This window comes from Fistularia commersonii, chromosome 17 (assembly GCF_037954325.1).
Source record: "Fistularia commersonii isolate RoL2024-O1a breed Wild chromosome 17, RoL_Fcom_v1.0, whole genome shotgun sequence".
NCBI lineage: Eukaryota > Metazoa > Chordata > Actinopteri > Syngnathiformes > Fistulariidae > Fistularia > Fistularia commersonii.
Genome location: NC_141300.1, coordinates 1,599,498 through 1,620,888, shown reverse-complemented (window position 1 = coordinate 1,620,888; position 21,391 = coordinate 1,599,498). Strand labels below are relative to the sequence as shown.

The 21,391-nt window shown below is 54.2% G+C and overlaps 4 protein-coding genes across 11 annotated transcripts; 3 read left to right on the top strand and 1 right to left on the bottom strand.

The window, feature by feature from the left end:
* The first annotated feature begins 513 nt into the window (after window positions 1-513).
* Window positions 514-6,265, top strand: LOC147224666 (AT-rich interactive domain-containing protein 3B-like). Of its 2 annotated transcripts, XM_086162796.1 has the most exons (9): window positions 514-607; window positions 920-1,423; window positions 3,716-3,787; window positions 3,879-3,951; window positions 4,337-4,520; window positions 4,593-4,828; window positions 4,907-5,134; window positions 5,361-5,450; window positions 5,526-6,265. In XM_086162796.1, the coding sequence occupies exons 1-9, from the start codon at window positions 584-586 to the stop codon at window positions 5,654-5,656; spliced, it is 1,542 nt and encodes a 513-aa protein (XP_086018922.1). In that variant the 5' UTR covers window positions 514-583; the 3' UTR covers window positions 5,657-6,265. The 2 variants fall into 2 exon arrangements, with proteins under 2 accessions (XP_086018922.1, XP_086018921.1); XM_086162795.1 differs by having other exon boundaries at window positions 4,593-5,134.
* A 1,113-nt stretch (window positions 6,266-7,378) lies between these two features.
* On the top strand, window positions 7,379-11,653 carry LOC147224665 (uncharacterized). The gene is made up of 5 exons (XM_086163638.1): window positions 7,379-7,745; window positions 7,814-8,715; window positions 8,863-9,004; window positions 9,581-9,741; window positions 9,834-11,653. Exons 1-5 carry the CDS (start codon window positions 7,601-7,603, stop codon window positions 9,969-9,971), a joined length of 1,488 nt encoding a protein of 495 aa, XP_086019764.1. The 5' UTR covers window positions 7,379-7,600; the 3' UTR covers window positions 9,972-11,653.
* Window positions 11,654-11,696: 43 nt separating this feature from the next.
* Window positions 11,697-15,235, bottom strand: LOC147224664 (uncharacterized). 6 transcript variants are annotated; one of them, XM_086163632.1, is made up of 10 exons: window positions 15,055-15,235; window positions 14,948-14,991; window positions 14,618-14,858; window positions 14,436-14,503; window positions 14,092-14,341; window positions 13,896-14,021; window positions 13,597-13,826; window positions 13,047-13,508; window positions 12,924-12,975; window positions 11,697-12,782 (listed from the first exon to the last, which is right to left on the bottom strand). In XM_086163632.1, the coding sequence occupies exons 1-10, from the start codon at window positions 15,085-15,087 to the stop codon at window positions 12,645-12,647; spliced, it is 1,644 nt and encodes a 547-aa protein (XP_086019758.1). In that variant the 5' UTR covers window positions 15,088-15,235; the 3' UTR covers window positions 11,697-12,644. The 6 variants fall into 6 exon arrangements, with proteins under 6 accessions (XP_086019758.1, XP_086019761.1, XP_086019759.1 ...); XM_086163635.1 differs by having other exon boundaries at window positions 11,697-12,777; XM_086163633.1 differs by having other exon boundaries at window positions 13,896-14,018.
* Window positions 15,236-16,354: 1,119 nt separating this feature from the next.
* Window positions 16,355-21,212, top strand: edc3 (enhancer of mRNA decapping 3 homolog (S. cerevisiae)). Of its 2 annotated transcripts, XM_086163593.1 has the most exons (7): window positions 16,355-16,532; window positions 16,760-16,929; window positions 17,633-17,859; window positions 17,934-18,275; window positions 18,355-18,508; window positions 19,082-19,299; window positions 19,383-21,212. In XM_086163593.1, the coding sequence occupies exons 2-7, from the start codon at window positions 16,766-16,768 to the stop codon at window positions 19,718-19,720; spliced, it is 1,443 nt and encodes a 480-aa protein (XP_086019719.1). In that variant the 5' UTR covers window positions 16,355-16,532; window positions 16,760-16,765; the 3' UTR covers window positions 19,721-21,212. The 2 variants fall into 2 exon arrangements, with proteins under 2 accessions (XP_086019719.1, XP_086019720.1); XM_086163594.1 differs by having other exon boundaries at window positions 16,355-16,929.
* The last annotated feature ends 179 nt before the right edge of the window (window positions 21,213-21,391 follow it).

Genomic DNA, 21,391 nt, shown 5'->3' with positions numbered 1-21,391 from the left:
GGAGGTATTTGTACTCGCAGAAATACTCGTGAAAACATACAAGTACTGCAGAGGGGGCTAGTACTGGAGTCATAGAGGGTGGGGGCGCGGAGGTCTGCGTGGGCTCAACCGTGGAACAAAGAATCCCACCGCCGCGGAGGGATCCCACGGCCTAGGTCGGGGGGGGGTTGCACGGGGTGGGTCGAATCCACGCAGGAGCAACGAGCAGCCGAGTTCGGACCCCTCTCGCAAAGGCGGTGTGTATGTGGTGGTGGTGGTGGGGGGATCTTGCACGTGGGGTTTTGCGCACGCAAGCTCCACGCACGGGGCGGGCCTCCCATTAAAAACTGGGGGAGCGAAGGGCGGAGCGCTCCGTCACACACAATCAGAGCTGTGAGTTTCCCCGCGGAGGTGCAGCGCCCGGCGGAGTGTCCCCTCCTCCGGCCCCCGACCCCACGGCCCCACGGTCCCCACGGGCGTCCGCCTTCCCCCGGAGGAGCCTCCTGTGCCCCCCCCCCCCCGCTGCCCCTCGGAGCCTCAAAGGTCAGGCGATGCGCGTTCCCCCCGGCGGAGGCGCGCAGAAAAAAGTAGTCCGGAGCCGCTGATGGATTTCTCCAGGGCGCAGCCGGTGAGTGTCCACGTCCACGCTGGCGTCTCCTTCTTCACCCTCATCCTCTTCCTCACTTTGCGGGTTCAAAAGCTCCCGGGGAGCCTCCAGGAGGACCCGCACCGAGAAGGTCGGTTGTCTCTCCGCCGTGAGTCCGCAGGAGAAGGTCGGCTTGTTCTTCCCTTGCTGTGGTTGTCCACCCCCACGTCGAGCTGAGATGTTTGTTGGTCGTGAGGTTAAACCCCACTGTGGGTCAGTTTGGTCTCCAGGTGGGGTTAGATGTGTTCTGAAAGTGTCCAGATGAAGAAGTAAAGCCGTCTTCTTCTTCTTCAGGTTCAGTCCAGTGTTTCACAGCCACCGGCCGCCGCCATGAAGCTGGACGAGCTGATGGAGCAGCTGCAGAGACAGCAGGAGGCCAAGCGAGACATGAACCTGCAGGAAAAGCAGCTCCTGTTTGCCCAGCACACCGGCGCCAAGGTGGACCGCCGGCCCGGCCTGGTGGACCTGGGCGAGGAAGATGAGGACTCTGATGAGGAGGTGGAGGAGCCAGAAGACCAGGATGACTTGGAGGAGGAAGAGGAGGAGGAGGAGGAAGAGGAGGAGCAGAACGAGTCCAAAAGGCCTCGTGTCCAGCAGGTACTGGGCTTCACCTTCGACCCGTACAGCGGCCCTCAGCCCGCGGCACCCGCCGCTGTGGCTCCGCCCCCGAGCGTGAACCCGGTGAAGAAGGAGGAGGAAGAGGAGGAGGAAGAGGAGGAGCTGGCGTCTCCGGCCGGACGCCCGACCTTCACCTCCAACGGCCTCGGAGACTGGACCTTTGAGGAGGCGCTCAGACAGGTAGGACACCTCTGAGGTCACTTCCTGTACCAGGACACACCCGTGCGTGCGTGCGTGCGTGCATGCGTGCGTGCGTGTGTGTGTTTTACATCCACCTCCTCCTCCTGGTGTCTCCATACCCGTATGGAAGGAGGGGCGCACCTCCTTGCCTCCTTGTCCTTATCTCCTCCTCATCTACTTCTTTCCTCCCCTCCTCCTCTTCGTGCCCTCTACTTCTCTCCTAACCCCTTTCTCCTCACGTCCTTTTCCCCTCATCTCCTTCTCCTCTCTTCACCTCCTTCTTTTCCCCTTGCCTCCCTCTCCTGACCTTCTCCTCCACCTTATCATCCCCCCAGAAAGGATTGAAGGTTCCTAGTTTTCCCATCTTGTTTTCTTCATAAAGGTAAGCGTCCTCTGTCCCCCTGCAGAGGCCCATCTCATTGGTCCACGCTGGCCCCGCCCCCACAAATGCCCCACTTCAGTACAATACATGGTGATTAATGGGGCCCGGTGGGGGAGCGGGGGGGTCGGCCTCCTTACAGTAGCTCAGTGTTGACCTGGAGTCTTAGCTAAGACCCCCCACCAACACACACACACATGCAGCAGATATCTGACCTTTGTCTCAGCAAACCCCAGATGTTCCTCCTCTCCAGTCAGGCCTCCTTCAGGAGACCCTGAGGAGGTGAGATGTTCTCCATTTCCTCAGACCTCCTCCTCCTCCTCATGGCAGAAGGTCTAAAGCTTCAGAAGAAGCTTCTATCGTCCAGGATGAGGGTTTAAACAAAGGTGGAGGTGTGCGTGTGTGAGCAACTTGTGTGAGAAATCTTCAGGAACTTGATCGATCCTGAAGGTCTTCAGATCAATCCTGAAATCTTGAGTTTCCCCTGCAGACGCAGCTCGCCGCCACGGCTTTGCATAACTACGCCGTTGCCTAGCAACAGTAAATTGCAGCGCAATCCACTTCCAAGTGATCAATACATTGTATGGGACACTGCTGTGAGAGCCCCCACACACACACACACACTGAGCTCACTGTGTGTGTGTGTGTGTGTGTGTTGTAAAACACAATCTCTGTTCAAATGCAGAAACCAGAAGTTTCAGCAAAGAAAGTGTGTGTGCGTGTGTGTGTGCATGTGAATGCTGCTCAGCCGTGGGCCAGAAGCCCCCCTCCCCTCTCAGTGGCCCAGTGGGGGTCCGGATAAATGATCTTGACTTGTATGGGGGATTAAAAGCCCCAATGATTTGATTTGAATTAAAACCGTCCCCGCTGGAGGACGGCCAGAAGCTAATGTGACCTTCTCGCCTCGGATGATTTGGAATTAATCTCATTAGAAGGGCTCTGATTTTTTTTTTTTTTTTTCGATTTTGCCTCGGCAGCGGACATCTTTAATTGCGCAGGAGATAGGGAACTTTGGAGAAGGAGGTAATAAACGGTGCCTGTTGAAGGAAACAAAAGCCACCTTCTTCTGACCTGCATGCCGTAGACCTTCTAGGTGGACGTGTGAAAGCTCTTTGTTAGCAGATCCACAGTGGGTCTTGCCCGATCATCAACAAGGGGCGGGGGGGGTGATTTCCATTTGAGGGTGAAAAGACTGGGATGTTTATCTACCTTCACATCAATGGACCTTCTGCTGAGGGTGAGGGGCAGGGGGTCCTTTATTAGAGCTTCTAGGCTGAAGCTGTTGGAGGAGCAGAACATCCTGGCTGAAAAGAACTCAGCAACCGGAGGAGACCTTATTACACATTTCATTTAGGCCTTAGTTACATACATAGCCTCAGAGCGAGGTGCGTGTGTGTGTGCGTGTGTGTGTGTGTGTGTGTGTGTGCGCACGAGATTCACCACATGGACAGTAAATCTGACTCACCTTTGACACATCCTGTGGTTGACCTCTCTCTCACACACACATACCTGGTGTGATTGAGAACATGAGAACAACATGGACCTCCTGGATCTTCATGGAGCTCCTCTTCCTCTGCACCACTTTCATTTTCATACTTGCCCCCCCCCCCCACACACACACACACACACAGACAGGACAATAACATCTCCACATGCTTTTCCACACGGTTGCACACACACATTGCCCTCCTTTCGCATTTCTGACCCCTAACTGTCATGGCGTGGGGGGTGGGGGTGGGGTTATGGGCGAGGTGTGTGTGTGTGATGGGGGGGCAGAGGAATAACATGTCACTTAAGGACCACTAGATGAGAATGAAGCTTTTTGTTTTTTTTTCATGATCTGCAAACACACACACACACACACACAGGGCTTGGTGTGTGTTCCCAAGTCTGGTCTCTGTCCCCATCCGCAGAGGGGGGGCGTCTGGGCCGAGGAGGGTGACGGAGCGAAAGCGAGAGGAGAGCCGTCCAGAGACTTTGCCAAGGTGAGTAGATACCTGACGTGGCATGCGAGGGAGGGGCAGGCAGACATTCTCAGTGTGTGTGTGTGTGTGTGTGTGTGTTCTGGTTCCTCAGCTTTATGAGCTGGATGATGACCCACAGAGGAAGGACTTCCTGGACCAGCTGTTTGTCTTCATGCAGAAACGAGGTAAACACCAGAGAGTGCGTGTGTTTGTGTGCGCGCGTCTCAGAGACGCTTGGTAACCCCTCTGGAAAACAAAACACGCACTTTGAGATGTTCTTCATTACATCTCAAAGGTCTGGATTGGCCAGTTCAGAAGCAGGCGAGAAGGTTCATTCTATTCTGTTCTGGCTTTTACTTTGAAACTCCTTTGTATGTGTGTGTGTGTGTGTGTGTGTGTGTCAAGCTAATCTCATTAGCCCCTTTCACTAAATGGCTTCCATGCTAATCATGCTAGTGTGGTTCAGCTGTCAGAGCTTTGATTGACAGCCCCAAACCTCAACAGAGAAGAAGAACCCCCTCAGTCCTTCTACCTTCAGCAGCTCTTCACCCTCCTCCTCCTCCTCCTCAGGAACCCCCGTCAACCGCATCCCCATCATGGCCAAGCAGGTCCTGGACCTATACCGGCTCTACAGGCTGGTTACGGAGAAGGGTGGTCTGGTAGAGGTGATCAACAAGAAGATGTGGCGTGAGATCACCAGAGGTCTCAACCTTCCCACGTCCATCACCAGCGCCGCCTTCACCCTCCGCACCCAGTAAGTGGCACCAGAAGCCATTTTTTACACTGCTGCTGCCATGCCAAACAAGCCCCCCCCCTCCCCCCGCAGATACATGAAGTACCTGTATCCGTTTGAGTGCGAGAAGAAAGGTCTGAGTTCTCCCGGAGAGCTTCAGGCCGCCATCGACAGCAACCGGCGGGAGGGCCGGCGCCCCAGCTACACGGGGAGCCTCTACCGCTACGCCTCCCCGCCAGGCTCCGCCCCCCATGCGCTCCTGGCTCCGCCCACGCCACCTGCCCCCACCAGCAGAAACACCAGCAGCCCCAACCTGAAGAAGAGCTCAGGTATCTGTCTGTTTATATTTGTATGTGTGTGTGTGTGTGTAAAGGAGAGGCCTGTTCATTTGGTGTGCTGTTCCTCAGATGAAGGTCCGGTCTCCATGGTGGCCCTGCAGCAGCAGATGACCCTGGAGCACCTGCGGGAGCGCGTGGAGCGAGGAGCGACTGCGGGCGGCGCTGAAGGCCCCGAGAAGAAGATGCTGCGTCTGGCGGAGGAGCAGCAGCGCCTCATGCAGCAGGCGCTGCAGCAGAACCTCCTGGCCATGGCCTCACACTTCAACCCCGTCAGCCTGAAGATCAACAACGGCCACGGTGAGCCAACGGAAGTGTCTGAGACATCACTTCCTGTCCCAGGAGACCTACCTGTGCGTGCATGCGTGTGCGCACGAATGCTACCTCCACCACCTCCTCCTCCTGTCGTCTCTTCAAGGAGGACCTGAAAGCCCACAGCCCTACTCCTCAACTTCATGTCTCCTTCTCCTCTCCTTGTCTCCTTCTCCTCACTTCCTTCTCTCTTCATGGTTTTCTTCTCACTCAGAGAGCAAACAGGACCTGTCCGTGAACATCTCCACCAGCGGGGCCTCCAGCATCAGCATGTCGGTGGAGATCAACGGGACCGTCTACGCCGGTAAGGAGTGTGTTGTGGACCTGGTGCAGAAGATGCAGACGTGTAGCTCTTCATCCCTCTGTGGTTTCTCTACAGGAACCCTGTTCGCACAGAGGTTGTCTGCACCGGTGGCATCTCAGGCGGTGACTCCTGCAGGAACCAGCGGGTTCAGTGCCTTCTCCTCCCAAAGCCCGTCCTCCTCTACCTCCTCCAGAGGAGCAAATTAGATCCGTCTGTGCACGCCAGGACGTGTATCTGCTGCCACTTCAGGGTTCCTTCTCCGAGGTCGGGATCGATTCTCCTTTTTTTTTTTTTTCTCTTGTGTGGCTGAAGGTCCTCTCTCTGCCTTGAGCTCCAGGCCTGGAGAAGGGTCTCTCTCTACCTGGAGCTCCAGGTCCTCTCTCTGCTTGGTGAAGGCCCTCTTTCTGGACCTCCAGGCCTGGAGAAGGCCCTCTCTCTGCCTGGAGAAGGCCCTCTCTCTGCCTGGAGAAGGCCCTCTCTCTGCCTGGAGAAGGCCCTCTCCCAGCTTGCAGCTTCAGGCCTGGAGAAGATCTTCTCTCTGTGCCTTGAGAAGGTCCCTCTCTCTGCATCTTGACATTGTACCTCATATTTCCTCCGTCGTCTGTGCGTTTGAGGACTTCTGGACTCAGGAACGTCGGGAGCTGTTACTCAAAGAATGTATCCCTGAACGCCAGCACCTTCTACCTCATGCTCCTGGAGAACAATGCATTCCTCGAGGAGCGAAGAACTCCACGTGGACAATCAGGCGTTTCTGACGGAGGGTCTCCAACACTGTCTCTGAGCTGCGTTCACTGACCGCCTGTTTGTCAGGAATAAAGAACTCCTGTGTGTTGAGGAAAGGCTCCACTCTTTATTTCCCTTTATTTTTCCTGGAGTGTGTGTGTGTGTGTGTGTGTGTGTGTGTGTGTGTGTGTGTGTGTGTGTGTGTGTGTGTGTGTGTGTGTGTGTGTGTGTGTGTGTGTGTGTGTGTGTGTGTGTGTGTGTGTGTGTGTGTGTGTGTGTGTGTGTGTGTGTGTGTGTGTGTGTGTGTGTGTGTGTGTGTGTGTGTGTGTGTGTGTGTGTGTGTGTGTGTGTTGTAAAACCAGTTTGGAGAAGATAGGAGGCAGCAGGGAGGAACATGTGGAGGTTCCTCTTGGGGAGTGAGGAGTATGGAGGGATCAGGAATGAGTCCATCAGAAGGACACCACATGGTAGATGTTCTGGAGATCAATTCACACTGAGATGGTTTGGACCTGGACAGAGGAGGGATGGAGAAGATCTGGATTGAAGGATGCTGGGGTTGGAGGTCGAGAGGAAGACCAGACAGGAGGTCTATGGATGGAGGGAAGGAAGACAGGAGGTTAGCTGGTGTGAGAGAAGATGGGTAGATGGAGGCAGGTGACGCGAGGGTTCATTTGTTGGAGAAGGAGGAACACAAAGATAAACTTTCCAGCGCCAAACCACCCTTGTTTCCGTGAATGTCCGCCTGGGACCTCGCCGTGCATCTCTGCAGACCAGAAGGTCTTGAACTGGATAACATCATGGATCCTGTGTTTCCACCTGTGGCCAGCAGGGGGCGATGTTCCCTCCGTCTGCTGTGCAGGCCCGGGCGGGGGTCAGTGACCCTCACATTTCAGATGTTCCTTCAACCGCACTCGCCTCCAAGGTGAGAGGAAATGACGGGGGCACCTTCAAATGTTCCCCGGGAACACATTGTGGACGGAGCTCGAGGGAGAACGGGGTTAATCCTTGGAGGTCTGATGGAGAGCCCGACTGGAGGGCGGTGGGATTTACCACCGGGACTCCCTGCCCCGAGGACACAGCTGGATTTGCATCTGGAGCGCTGTAGAGGGAAGATCCCACAGCCAGAGGCATTAGCGGCGGGGAGGCTCCGCCCCCTGCCCCGCCCGCCAGCGGAGGAACTCTGCACATCTGTAGGAGAGGAGACCACTCCAGGGGGGCATCTGAGCAGGAACCAAGATCCCGGTTCTTCCGGCGGGACCCGCAGCTCCAGGATGGAGGGACGGGAGCCCGTGTCGTAGCGCCTCGGTGTTCCTCAAGAGAATGTCTGCGGTGGACCTCCCGGAGCGGCGGAGATAAGTCCAGGACGGAGAGCCACGGTCGCAGAACATCCGGGATTATTCGTGGCTTAGGCTGCAGGTCGGGGCACCATGCCGTACCACGATGAAGAATACCCCGGCCAGCCACTCTGGCAGTCCGTGCTGCTCTTCTGCTGCAAGGGGATGATTGAGGGCATCATGGTGGTGCTCTTCTTCTGGCTGCTGGTCCAGGTGCTCTTCACCAAGCAGCTGGAGGGTAAGCGTCCGTCTTCCCGGGTGAGTGGCTGGATCTTCTCGTCTGACGGCATCCGTTCTTCTGCTCAGTTCACCTGCAGGCGCTCCTCCTGGTGGGGCTGATCGTGTTCTGCCTGTGTTTGCTCCTGGGGTGTTTCCTGTGCTGGAGGCAGAGCCCGGCTGACGCCACCAAAGACAAGGCCGGCACCACGCCGCCGCCTCCCGCCAACCCCGTTACCTCCGGCGCCGATCCTCCTCCTTCCGGCCAGGATTACGAGACGCTGGACGGGGACGTCCTGGAGTTCCCGTCAACCTTCAGCAGCCCGGCCCCGTCGGAGAGGGAAGGCTCCCCGTCGGGGTTTTTTAAGGGGTCCGAGGGCCCGGCCCGGCCCTTGTCCTACTTCTCTATGCGACGTCTCAGCACGCCGCCGCTCTACCGGCCCATCGATGCCGTGCGCAGCTTCCCCAAGCCGGGAATCCTGTCCCGGGCCCTGCAGAGGCGCTGCACGGTGAGCGGGGGCGAGCGGGACGGCGGGGGGCCGGCGGCCCCAGGGCCTGGCTGCGCCATCCCCCTGCTGCCACTCAAATACAGCTCCGCCTCCTCGCCATCGCCAGCGCCCTGCATGCACTTCACCATGACCTTCTCCCCGGAGCGCCAGACCCTTGGGGTGACCGTCTTCGGCCTGACGGGGGCACCGCGCCCATTGGAAGAGGTGTACCTGCTGGGAAGCCTCCCCCCCCTCCACCCGGCCCCCAGAAGGGCCGTCGCGGGGCCCGGAGCTCGTGGCCGGCTGCTGCTCCTAGACGTGAGCTCAGCGGAGGAGCTCCACCGATGCACCTTCAGGGTGGACTTCTACGAGCGGGACCCCGGCGGGCCGGGGGCCGCCTGGCTGGGGGGGCTGGAGCTGGAGTGCGGGGGACGCGACTGGGGCTCAGGGCACATCTTCCACTTCAAGAGGGAGCTCCATGCCAACGCCGCCAGGATTAGCAAGGTAGCAGTCTCCTGAAAACATCTGGTGGGTTGTCCATCCGGGAGAGCAGGATGGGTGGTCGCTGAAGTCCAGAAGACAGTAGGTGTGTGTTTGTGTGTGTGTGTGTGTGTGTGTGTGTGTGTGTGTGTGTGTGTGTGTGATCCCCAGGACGCTCATCTGCTCCAGGGTCTCAGCTGCCCCCCGCAGATCTTCATCCTGCTGCAGTACCAGGCTCTGCTGCACCAGATCAAGGTCACCGTCCTGCGGGCCGACAACCTGGACAGCCCCGCCCACGGCTCGGCCCCTCCAGGTATCTGCTCTTCCCCCCGCTGTCCATCTGGTGGTGATGTAAGCGGTGGCGCCGGCGCCGACCTTCACGCTCCCCGGGGGGAAACAATGCCCTATGTTTGCTTTTAATGTTTGGGGGATTAGAAGATGTCGTACACGGCCGCCGGCGGAGATCATCCTTGTTTTTTAATGACATTGTGGTTTAATCCTTGGCCATGCGCAATCCTCAGAAATGTTCCAATCTACTCTGAGCGTCTCCCATCTGACCCGTCTAATCTTTGTCTGCGGTGGCCGAGCATTATTTTCCACGCCGCCATTAGCTCCTCCACCGTGCCTCTCAAACCCCCGACCGTGACAGTTTTATTCTGGGATTATTTTGGAAGGGATGCCAGGGCCAAATAAAAAAATCTCAATTCGTCTCCCTGCAAATGTGGACTTTGCGATAATTGCGCTGAAAAAAAAAAATTGAAATAAAAACGAACATCTCTAAAAAAAGGGCCACGTCCTCTGTTGCCCCTGGCGACGAGGAATGGTGCCATGACAGTCACCCTTGGGATGACGTTAAGGCTTCCTTTGCATTCGCTGTCTTGGGCCGCAGATTACCGGGTGGCAGTCAACCTCCGCCACCAGGGGGCGCTGATCAGCAGCAGGGAGACCAAAGGGGCCACCTTCACGGTATGGAACGCCTCCTTCCTGTTTGACCTCCCGCCGGGGGACATCAGCCAGCTGCCCCTCACGATGGAGTTCATCCTCTCGCAGGTGGGGTGATGTCCGCCGCCTCGACCGATTGGGGCGTTTAAAACGGAGGACTGATGCATTTGCAGCGAAACCCTCTCTCTGGTGTCTTCCAGATGCAGGCGCCGTCTGGTGGGCAGGTCCTGGGGCGGGTGCTCATCGGCACCGAGGCCGCGGACGCCGGGCGCGCTCACTGGAGGGACATGTGCGGGCAGCAGGGGGAGCAGACGCGCTGGCACACCGTGCAGCCGTAAGCCCCGCCCCCGTGCCGGGGTCGGCTTTGCCTTATCTGGACGGGAGGAAGGACCAGGTTGGGCTGATTGTTCAGAAGACGGCGAGACCAAAATGGTATGAAATCTACCTGCCGGCTCTGAAGCTGCAACAACATTGGTCCAACGTGAGGAGACCGGTCCCCTGGAAGGGTTTATTAAAGTTCGTCCAAAAGCCAAGTGGCTCGGATTTCTTTACGACCTCTTACTGCAGACATCCACCGGCTTGGTCAGGAACAACCCTCCCGGGTTGGGGGGTCGGGAGGGTCCTGGGTGGTGAGTGTCCTCCACTCAGAACTCCAAAAGCAGAACTCCAAAAGGCGTCCAGAAGGCATCCTAACCAGATGCACCAGCCACCTCGTCTGGCTCCTCTCTAATGGGAGGAGCGGCGGCTCTACTCCGAGCTCCTCCCGGATGATCCTAATTTTGGCAGCTTGTATCTGCAATCGGGTTCTTTTGGGCATGACCCACAGCTCGTGACCGTAGTTGAGGGTGGGAACAAAGATCCACTGGTAAATAGACCACGACTGACCGAAACAGAGTCGCCATCGCTGCAGACGCCGCACCGATCCATTCGTCCACATCTCCCGCTCCATCCTCCCGTCACTCGTGAACAAGACCCAGAGATACTTGAGCTCCTCCACTTGCAGCAGGACTTCTTCCCCGACCCGTTTCCGGTTGAACATTGTGGTCTTGGATCTGGAGTTGCCGATCCTCATCCCAGCCGCTTCACACTCGACTGCGAACCGCTGCAGTGAGAGCTGGAGATAATGGACCGATGAAACCAACAGAACCACTTCATCTGCAAAAAGCAGGGAGTCCATCCTACGGCCACCAAACCGGATCCCCTAAACGCCCCGGCAGCGCCAGAAATTATGTCCATAAAAGTTATGAACAGAATGGGTGACAAAGGGCAGCCCTGGCAGGGTCCAACTCTCATTGGAAAGGGGTCCAACTTACAAGCGGTAATGTGGACCATGCTGCGACACCGATCATACAGGGAGCGAACGGCCCATACTACGGGGACCCCATACTCCCGGAGGACCCCTAAAAGGACTTCCCCTGGGACACAGTCAAATGCCTTCTCCAGGTCCACAAAACACATGTAGACTGGTTGAGCAAACTCCCATGCCGCCTTGAGGACCCTCATTTTGAAAATAGCCAAATAGCCTTGTTTTTGGCGACGGCTTTAACATATGACATTTACACGCTTATAGAATTACAAGTACACCGGAACCTTTGCTTTCCACTGCATCAGCTCGGGAGTTCTCCCAGATCTGAGCTGCTAGTCAGTGGATGTTTAGCTTCGTTTGACACCGACAAGCACGCCGCTGGCCGTGAAGTGGCATTTAAAGACACGCCGCTGCCGCCACCAGCTAGCCCAGAGAGAATCGCGGAAAACGACAAGTGAGGTGTGCGTGTTGTGGAATCGTCCACGAAGACATGGAGAAGTTGTCGTGGGTGAGATACGGTGACAGAGAGCATCCTCTGTGAGAAGGCAGGAGGCGTTTACGGGGATTCGGCGCGGCGGACGGCGGTAACGTGGACGGATGAGGCATCGCTTGGGGTCGGTTCGATGGTTACGAAAAGAGGAGCGGCTTCACTCCATCCATAAATGGGGTTTAGACACAAAGTAGATTTAGCATAACATTGTAGAGAAATGAAAAGTGTCCCATCTTCAAGCTAAATTCATGAAATAAAACAACTTAATTTCTATATGTTCTCTTTTATTATACATTATTTGTAATGTTTAAAGTACATTTTCTTCTTCAAAAACATGGAGCAAAACTGGGATTAATATCATTTCAGTTCATTTTCACAGAAGTATTAAACTCCTAAATCAAGGTATGACTAGAATTACCAAAAAATGTAAAATAAAATATACATCCACTGCCACAAATTTAAAAAATCCTGTCAATAATAGAATAAATAATAATAGTAGTAAATTATAAATACAAAAAGGGGTCTCATCCCCACAGAGAGAGCGGGAAGGTTGATATTATAATTTGTCATAATAATCGACGTGAGCTTTTCTATTTTAAGAGTCTATGGCAATAGTAGTAATAGTAATAATAGTTTTCCTATAATCATATTGAGGGGGACTTTTTTCTCAAATTTTGTGGCGGCCCTGGAGGCCTCCAAAGCAAGCCTTAGATGGTTACAACTCCGAGGTGAGAGGCTTCAACGCCTCTGAACCAGTTATTATATGTATATTATACTACATGTACATTATATCTATATGAGTAACTGTTGCTGTAAAGAAGCTCCACCCCCTTGCATTCCATGGACGCAAATGACGTCCGTTCTTTCATCCGATTATTTTCACAGTAAAAAAAAATGGTTTTGTGTGAGATTATGGCTGAACTCTGCTTGATTACTGCTGTCTGAACACACACTCAACTGACGTGTGTGTGTGTGTGTGTGTGTGTGTGAATGTGTGTATTAATGACATTAATTTGCATCAGATGCTTTTTCCTTTCCCATAATTGACGGGTCGTCCCGCCGTCAGAGGCAGGATGATGGTGTAAGAGGCTTTATGTTCATGTGTTTATCAGGACATATGGACACACACACACACACACACACACACACTCACATACACACACAAACACGTACACGCTTACAGGGCTTTAGTAACTCAGCCTCACATATATCTAACTACACGTCCCCATTAGTATTTATCGTCATTCCTTTCATCTCCTCCTCCTCTCTGTCTGTGGGGTCGTTGTCTTCGTCCTCCTCGTAGAGAGGCATCAGGCCAGCGCTCTGCTTCCAGCTCCTCCTCTCCACGCTGCCCTGAGCAACAACAGAAACACACACACATTCGTTCATGATTTGCGCTGCTCCTCCTGCGGTCTGGGCTCTCATCGGTCTCCATGACGCTCCTGCATGTGGGGAGGAACCCTGCAGGAATCAAAGTGGGGACCTTCTTGTTACCTGGTGGTTTTGGTTGTGGCGGCCGTGGGTGGGCAGTGGTGAAGTACCGGGGCTGGAGAGCAAACATGTGGTGAGATGAAGGCAGAGGTCACGTGTTTTCACCCAAAAAGAATGCCCGCTCACGCAGTGGGTATCTCCTGGTCCCGGGCCCGCAGGTCCTCGCAGGGTCTCGGCTCGCACGGTGCCGGCCGATCCGCTTCGCCGTCTCTTTGTTCCTGTGGTGACACCTGGCCGCGGCTCCTCTGCAGCTGCGGCCGCTGCCTGCAGGCCTCCAGCTGGAGCCTGAGCGGGATCTCGGGATCCTCCTGACCACTTACGGTATCTTTGTCGATGTTCTTCATCCGGAGCGCCCGCAGCTCCTCCTGCGTGGACCGCAGGGTCAACGCCGCCTCCTTCCATTTCTCGGTCCAGTGTGAAGCCACGGCTCTCAGCTCTCGGATGTTCTGGACTCTGGCAGAGTCCAGTCTCCGGTGGTTCTCCTCCTCCAGCTGCAGTCTCTCGTTCTTCTCCAGGACCTCGGCCTCCAGGCGCAGACACCGGTCCTGCAGCTCCTGCCTCTCTAGCTCTGCGCTTTCCCACGACTCCCTGGAGAAACACGGCGAGGCCTTTGGTGTGGACCTTGGGGTTCCTGTACCAGAATGCAGAGGGTGTCGGTGTGTCTCCACCGTCTCACCTGAGCTCCTTGTATTTGTCCCTCAACTCTGTCAGCTCCTCCTGTCCACATCCTGTCACTTTATCCAGGAGTTCCCGTCTCTCTCTGATCAGCTGAGAGCGTTCTGCCTCCAGGTCGGTCACCCGTCTACTCATGGCCGCCTCTCCTGACGTCACCTCCTGCAGCTGGCTCTGGCAAACCTCCAGGCTCCTCTTTGTCACTTCAAGCTCACATGCGAGCTTCTCGTTCTCCTGCCGTGAAGATAGAGCGGAGCTGAGAAGTCAGACATTGACCCCTGGACCTCCAGCTTAAGAGCTGACCTTCCTGAGGGCCTTCATTGCATCCTCCATCAGGGTGGCGCTGTGGTGAAACTCCCCAGTTTCAGAGCTCCTCGAGTCTGGCTGGTCGTTCTCCAGCTGCTGCTGCTGCTGGAGATCTGACTTCTTCTGGAATGAGGCGCACGTGAGTGAACCTCTGACCTTTGACCTCGGCGTGTCAGCTGAGGACATACGGTACCTGGATCAGGCACTCTTTGTCAGATAAAGTGTCGTCCACCTTCAGCACGGTGGACGAATCCGGGTCAACTCCTGGACGAGGACCGAGAAGAACCGCTGAAGATCTAGAGCACCGATACGATCCAGGTGAACCAATCTCTTCGTCGCCCGGATTCCCCGATGGAGCTCCACCGGGGCGTGGCTGACGGCGACCTCCTCCTCCAGCTGCAGAAGACATCATTTGCAGCAGGTCCTCCTCCAGCTGTGTCAGCCTTGCCCACACACACAAACACACACACACACACACAGGAGACATTTCAGTCGTTCCTACATGAAATTAGATTTTCTCTCCTGTGGTGATGTTACCTGTCACTGAACAGGCTGGGATGCAGCCAGGTGTTCTCCAGCCCAAAAGCCATCCTGGCCTCGGCCTGCTGCAGCAGAACATTGACATTTAGAAGAAGCTCCTTCTTCCAAAAAACACCTTCTGATCCTATGCATCTACTGGAAGGAGTGTAAAGCTCAAATAGTTGTGTTCAATCTCCAACCTCATGTCTCGAGTCAAACGTCTCCGCGGCCGTCATGTAGCTCGTCTGCACGTCTCTCGACCTCAGGAAGTCCAGCTGCTCGTCCAGACCCTCATGAGCATTGTCCAGCCAGTCCAACAGCTCCGCTGGCCTGAAGCTTCTGTCGCGCCACAGCGAGAACGGTGACGCTCCCTCGGGGCTCAGGCGGGACAGGGACCGCCACCTCCTCGAACCCGGGTCGCTCTGCCTAATTCCGCTCGAGCTGAGGAGGAATATAAGCAGAGATCTTCTACTCCACAATCTCTCCAACATCATCAAATAAACAATGTCCTTTTTGAGGGAGGAACTGACCCGGCGCCTGTGGCGGACATGCCGGCGGAGCACCACGCGGACGACTGGAGAAGGAAACCACGGGAGTAAAAGCACGTCTGACGTGAGAGAGGAAAATATCGTCATACCTGTGTCCTCAGAAGAGACCTGCCGTCCCACATGGTGAATCCCAGAAGAAGAGCAGCCCTCTCAGTCCTCCGGACGGGAGCATACGAACCCAAGACACAGAGGCCCTTTCCAGGGGAGAGGCGGGATTCCGGGTCTCCTCATCAGGGATGGTGTTCGCACTAAGGTGGCATCGTGAGTCCAAGGACTATTCATAGAACACGTGTCGTGATGTTTCCACCGCCCGCCAGAAGGTCAATGACCGGTCTGAACCCGCCCCGGAGGAGGCTTGCCAATGTTGTGCCACACACACGCACACGCACACACACACACACACACACACACACACACACACACATACATACACTGTTTCCTAGGTGTGTCCATGTCATATTATCCTACTTTGGGGGTGAGCAGATGGCAGTTGACTAATTTTAGATTATCACTCATCTCAATAATTTTTATCAGTTACTACACATTTAATTTTAATTTTATTATTAGAGCAGCCATGTTGTCTGGTTTTGAGACATTAAGGTGAAGACAGGAGGTAGATCTGGAGGGAGTAGGGGTGAAGATGTTGATGTTCCTCCTTGCTAGTGAGGAGGATGGAGAGGATCAGAAAGGAGTCCATCAGAGGGACGTCACGTATTAGATGTTCTGAAGATAAAGTCACACTGAGAAGGTTTAGGCATGGACAGAAGAAGGATGGTGAAGATCTGGGTAGAGCAAATGCTGAGGTTGGAGTTTTCCAGGCAGGAGGTGTGGAGGAAGACCTGAGAGGAGGCTTATAGATGGAGGGGAAGAGGAGAGGATGGGGAACATACGCCCATTCACTCCTTCATTCACACATCTGGACAATGTAGGGACAATTAACGTCCTAAAAGTTTTTGAACTCTGGGAGGAACCCCATGGAGACACAGGGTTCACATGCAGACATGGAGACTACACACAGGAAGGCCTACTGTGAGAGGAATCTTCTAGATTTGCAACTGTGCCATATTATTGTTATTGTTGCTGTCATAACAACAACAATGATATACAATTATATTATTATTATTATTATTATCATTACACGTTTGAAATGGGAGTCATGTGATCAGTGGGTAAGAATAGTCATTTGCAGTTCGGTGTGAAATACTGCAAAAGTCAGACAGAAAAGCACCAGCAGCTCGCACATTCACTTTATCCCTCGAGTTACCTCGATACTTTATTTAAGAAGAAAACAGCATTTAAAACAAACATAATGAATGAACCGCTGAAGTGTTGATTGTTTACACGCTTCGCGATAAGACCGTGTGCTCTTATTTTGAAAGGGGTTTTCCGGAAGCAGGAAGTAGTTCTCCCGTACGCTAGCAACAGCAGCGCTTGAACGTACAAGAAGCTAATGACGCTATCAGTTTGAGCGAACTGTAACTTTCCCATTCGTCACGTAACTTTACAGCCTTCACGTTTTGTGGGCATTTTGCGTTAATCCAAGCAAGGCTTAACATTTGAACGCCAGGTAGTTATTCATAAATAATGTGTTTATGGCGGAAGGCTGTCTCTGTGCTAGAAAGCTACCCGAGGCTAATGCTAGCCAGCTTGTCGTCCACGAACATCGCCTAATTCTTATTAATGCGTTTAATCTTTTGTCTACAAGCGCCCATTTTTGGTATAATTCAGCGGTCGAGACTGTAACGTTGTGTTTTTATCCCTGCCGATTCATAAACCGGTGTTTTTAAATGTCAGGCAGACATGGCTGCGGATTGGTTGGGCAGTTTGGTGTCGATAAATTGCGGCCCCACGCTGGGAGTGTACCAGGGAGAGGTGTCTTCCGTGGACCAGTCCAGCCAGACCATCTCCCTGAGGCAGCCCTTCCACAACGGGGTCAAGTGTCCCGTTCCAGAGGTCACTTTCAGGTACAACCTGCAGCTTAGGCTTTGTCTCCATTGGGGTAGCAAGCACCTTCATGGTGGTGGTATAGAAAATACTCAGCATTATTTCACAAATTTGCATTAAGGTTCTATGCACTTTCATTTAAAAGAGTGTGTTTTCGCGCGTGTTTGTGTCCGTCCGTCCGTCCGTCCGTGTGTGTGTGTGTGGATGTGTGGATGTGTGTGTGTTTGAGTGAGTGAGAGAGAGAGAGAGAGAGACTGCACTTTGTGTGTTTGCACTCTCAAGATGCGCTCAACTTTAAGATGTCAGTCTGCAGTGTGTCAGCTTGCACATGCTGTGAACACAACTGTTTTACATTTACAGTATTAACTTCAACTTGCCCATCCTGAAATATTGAATTATTCCAATAATATACTTAGTATTTACTGTCTTTTTTTTTTCCCTTCTATCTGGCTGCACTGGAGACAGCAATATAAGAGCTTCCTTGCACACATAAACACGTCACCAGACTACAAATGGCGATAAACACTTGCTGTCCAATATAATTGTGCTTTACCGTATTGTAATTGCCTGGCCCTGAAAGCCCTTTTGAAAGAACCACGGCGTTCAGAGAGAACCTGAAATGTCAACTCAACCCAACAGTTGGACTTATTTTCCCTCCTGCATGGGTTCACATTTTCCTGGCCACCAGGCGGAGATTGATTGTCTCATCTTTGTTTCCTGCAGTGCCATTGATATAAAAGAACTGAAGATTTTAGATATTAAAAATGGAAACGCTCGTAGTGGCTCGTCGTCATTTACAAAGGTCAGCAGTGCTCCAGTCGCCGTCCCCAAGGGTGACCCCAGGTCTGTGGAGAAGGTCAACTCACCGCAGCACTGCTCCAAAAGCTACGGGGACCGTCATCTGGAGATCCCCGGGCAGCCCAAAGGCTTCCGTCGGAGACACAACTCCTGTGAGTTTGATGGGAAAGTAATTTTCTTGACCTGTGTGGAAAAAGATGTTGACAATGTGTATTTTCCTTGTCAGGGTCCTCGAGTAGTCGAGGCGTGAACCAAGTCACACCCAAAAAGAATGGGGTGAAAAATGGCAGCCAGATGAAGCACAGGGACGACGAGTGTTTCGGGGATGGTGTAGACGATGGCTTGGACACGGACTTTGACTTCGAGGGGAACCTGGCCCTCTTCGACAAGGCCGCGGTCTTCTCGGAGATCGACATTTCGGAGCGGCGCGGCGGCGCCAGGTCGCGGGGCACGCCACAGGAGCAGACGCCCTCGCGGTACCGCCACGATGAAAACATCCTGGAGGGCAAACCCATCGTGTACAGACAGATCACCGTGCCTCAGCCGGGGACCAAAGAATACTGCACTGGCGAGTATTTCTTCTCTTCCAAGACTATGCCAATGTTCCTCTAGTACCCACTAACATGATCACACTTGGTTGCGTGCAGATTCCGGACTGGTTGTACCCAGTATATCTTACGATCTACACAAGCGCCTGCTGTCCGCAGCCGAGCGCCATGGCCTCTCTTTGGAGCGGCGACTGGAGATGACGGGAGTGTGTGCCAGCCAGATGGCGCTGACGCTGCTGGGGGGGCCCAACCGGTAAGCGCGGGGTTACAGGCAGAAGGTAAACAGCGGTGCGGTTCCCCGTGGTCCGGCTCACTCCGACCCTTTAATCGCCCTGCTCCGCCAAAAACCTCAAGGACGCTGCTGTCCAGCATCAATCAAATTTAGCAACACAGACTCGGCGTGCCGCCGGGGTTTTTTTTTTTTTTTTTTATGTCGGGGGTGACACGGAGGAATGCACTGACGCCAGCCACTCGAATCCTTGTAACGAGGCTAGCTTGTGGGCGACGGTCGGGTTTTGCAGGAATGCAGGGGGAGAGTTTATTTAAGATGGGAGCCGTGTGTGCAAAACCATGAGGGAAAATAAATGCTGCTAAAGGGAGAAACACTTGAAATTTCCGTGACCGTCACCCACAACTTTATAGCCAAGGATACAGAAGTTGACTTTTGGCTGGCTGTGTGACGTGGAGACTCTGAAAGGGTGGAAAATCTCATGGTTCGTCCGCCTCGCAAACGGTTTGTCAATGCCGGGAGTTTAGCCTGCGCCGGGATCGTGTGGTTATCCCGCAGAGACATTGAAATTAAAACTTTTTTTTTTTCTGATTCCAGTTTCACGCCGAAGAACCTGCACCAGCGGCCCACGGTGGCCCTACTGTGCGGCCCCCATGTCCAGGGGGCCCAGGGCATCAGCTGCGGCCGTCACCTGGCCAACCACGAGGTGGAGGTCATCTTGTTCCTGCCCAATTTCGTCAAGATGCTGGACTCGGTCACCGGCGAACTCGCACTCTTCAACAAGACCGGCGGCAAGCAGGTGTCCGGTATCAAAGGTGAGCCAGTTCCCATCCTTGATTCAGGCACGGAGACACAGTTCGCAAGTCCTGAAAGGCCGTGTCCCTCTTTGACCTGGCAGACCTTCCGGACACTCCGGTGGACCTCATCATCAACTGCCTGGACTGCCACGAGAACACCTTCCTGATGGATCAGCCCTGGTACCGGGCCGCCGCCGACTGGGCCAACCAGAATCGCGCCCCGGTGCTGAGCATCGACCCCCCAGTCGGCGGCCAGGGGCAGGCAGTGGAGGCCAAGTGGTCCCTCTCACTCTGCCTGCCGCTGCCCCTGGCCGAGGGCGCCGGCAGGGTCTATCTGTGCGACATCGGCATCCCCCGCCAAGTGTTCCAGGAGGCGGGTATCAAGTACCATTCTCCGTTCGGGTGCAAGTTTGTCATTCCCCTGCACTCGGCGCAGTGACGGCGAGCGTCAGGGAGACACCCCCCCCCCCCCTCCCGGCCCCCCTTCTAACATCAGAGCCTCCGCTGTACTAACGTTGACTTTCCACTCCTCTCCATGTGAAATCCCTCGTCTTTTGTTGCGAGCGTTCCCAAAGGACAAGAAAGCATTTTACAGGTGACTTCAGACAACTCAGTGTGGCAAACCTTACATCCGGTTGAAGCAGACATTTTTAATTTGGTTTCCTACGTGATACCAAAACGTACATAAGCTCAAGTGTGTCTGGGACGAACCGCATGAACATCAGCTCGACCCCGAGCGAGAGAACGGGATCTAGACACCCAGCGGTCAGTGATTCATTCCGCTGTTTGGTTCCAGCGCCTAGGTGCCGTCGTCTCACGTTTAATTGTTATGACGTGTCTTTTCTAAATCGCCAATGTAGTCGCAACGCTATGTTTTGAGCACGAGGCGGTGTTCGGAGGGGGCAGCTACCAGAAAGACTCCGAACACCAGCCCCATCCACCCCCTGTCAGCACGGCGACAGCCCGGTAAACCTGTCCGTATCCCGTCTGAACCAGGGCTCAGACTGTGACGAAAAGGGCTTTTTTTTTTTTTTTGGGGTTGTTTTTTTACAAGGTGGCAGCACGTGAGACCTCTGGCTTCCATGCTTCATGGTGGCTGTTTGAAGGAGAAGTGTTGTTTTCTTTCAAGCTTAATTATGTCAGCTCAAGGACCGTCGTAGAACTGCCAGGGAGAATCCTGCCACTCAGACCCGTCACTCCGTGACGCAGTTTGGACAGAACGGTCTTATTTCTGGAAGATTTCAAATAAATACAGTGAATCAAAACCAGCAGGGGCTTGTAAAGATAGAGAAAATACACAGCGTGGCCTGAAAATCCGCTGTTACGGAGCTGCGGGCCTTTACACTGAAGGTGTGAAGGCCCGCAGCTCAGCAGGATTCTTCTCCACCTCCTGCTCAGGTTCATGGAGTAGATGTTCTTCACCACCAGCAGCAGAAGTGTGTGTGAGCAGGTCCATGGTGTTGAGCGTGTTCACATGAGATGTCCAGGTCAGCGGGTTGTTTTGGAGGTCCTGTCAGTTCCAGGCGTGTGTGTGTATGTGTGCGTGAACTCTGAGCCACCTGATGGTTGTGTCTACGGATGTTGGAAGAGATGTAGTCAGGAAGTGAAATCTCTGCAGATCTTGCCCGTGGTTTAGCGTGCTCGCGTTCCGAGGGTTTCCGTGGCACAGCCGCGAGCAGAGTTCACACACAGTTTGTTTTGTGAAGACAAGTGCAGTTCTGTCCTGGTTCCAACATTCCACCGGCCTGATGTTCTCACATCTGTCCAGACCGGAGACAGGCATCACCGAGCAGGGCTCTGCGGCCACCAGGGGCCGCCACAACCCCCCCCCCCCCTCCAGGAAAGCCCGCGAAGTGTCCTCCGGTTATGAATGTGAAGCGTGCGTGTGAGAGAGAGACAGGAGATAAGACAGTAAAAGCCTTCACCATGAACGCAGTGTTCTCAGTCCTTCATCATCTCCGCCCCTCCAGGCGGAGCGAGAAGATCCAGCCCACCATCTGCGTGGATATCGGAGTCCAACGGCCATGACGTCATTCACGCCAGAGGGAAGAAACGAGGATTATCGTTATGTTCTCAAATACTGATAATCGATGGTTCTCACGGTTGATCC

Excerpts from the sequence above, each read along its gene's own strand:
- LOC147224666 (XM_086162795.1), top strand. The coding sequence starts at position 584 with ATGGATTTCTCCAGGGCGCAGCCG. Across the intron at positions 3,788-3,878 it reads CGTCCAGAGACTTTGCCAAG|CTTTATGAGCTGGATGATGA; the intron begins GTGAGTAGATAC and ends CTGGTTCCTCAG. Across the intron at positions 4,521-4,592 it reads GCCTTCACCCTCCGCACCCA|ATACATGAAGTACCTGTATC; the intron begins GTAAGTGGCACC and ends CTCCCCCCGCAG.
- LOC147224665 (XM_086163638.1), top strand. The coding sequence starts at position 7,601 with ATGCCGTACCACGATGAAGAATACCCCGGCCAGCCACTCTGGCAGTCC. Across the intron at positions 9,005-9,580 it reads CCACGGCTCGGCCCCTCCAG|ATTACCGGGTGGCAGTCAAC; the intron begins GTATCTGCTCTT and ends CTTGGGCCGCAG. Across the intron at positions 9,742-9,833 it reads TGGAGTTCATCCTCTCGCAG|ATGCAGGCGCCGTCTGGTGG; the intron begins GTGGGGTGATGT and ends GGTGTCTTCCAG.
- LOC147224664 (XM_086163632.1), bottom strand. The coding sequence starts at position 15,087 with ATGTGGGACGGCAGGTCTCTTCTGAGGACACAG. Across the intron at positions 14,342-14,435 it reads CCCAGCCTGTTCAGTGACAG|GCTGACACAGCTGGAGGAGG; the intron begins GTAACATCACCA and ends TGTGTGGGCAAG. Across the intron at positions 13,509-13,596 it reads GACAAATACAAGGAGCTCAG|GGAGTCGTGGGAAAGCGCAG; the intron begins GTGAGACGGTGG and ends GTGTTTCTCCAG.
- edc3 (XM_086163593.1), top strand. The coding sequence starts at position 16,766 with ATGGCTGCGGATTGGTTGGGCAGTTTGGTGTCGATAAATTGCGGCCCC. Across the intron at positions 17,860-17,933 it reads CCGTCGGAGACACAACTCCT|GGTCCTCGAGTAGTCGAGGC; the intron begins GTGAGTTTGATG and ends TTTCCTTGTCAG. Across the intron at positions 19,300-19,382 it reads GCAGGTGTCCGGTATCAAAG|ACCTTCCGGACACTCCGGTG; the intron begins GTGAGCCAGTTC and ends TTGACCTGGCAG.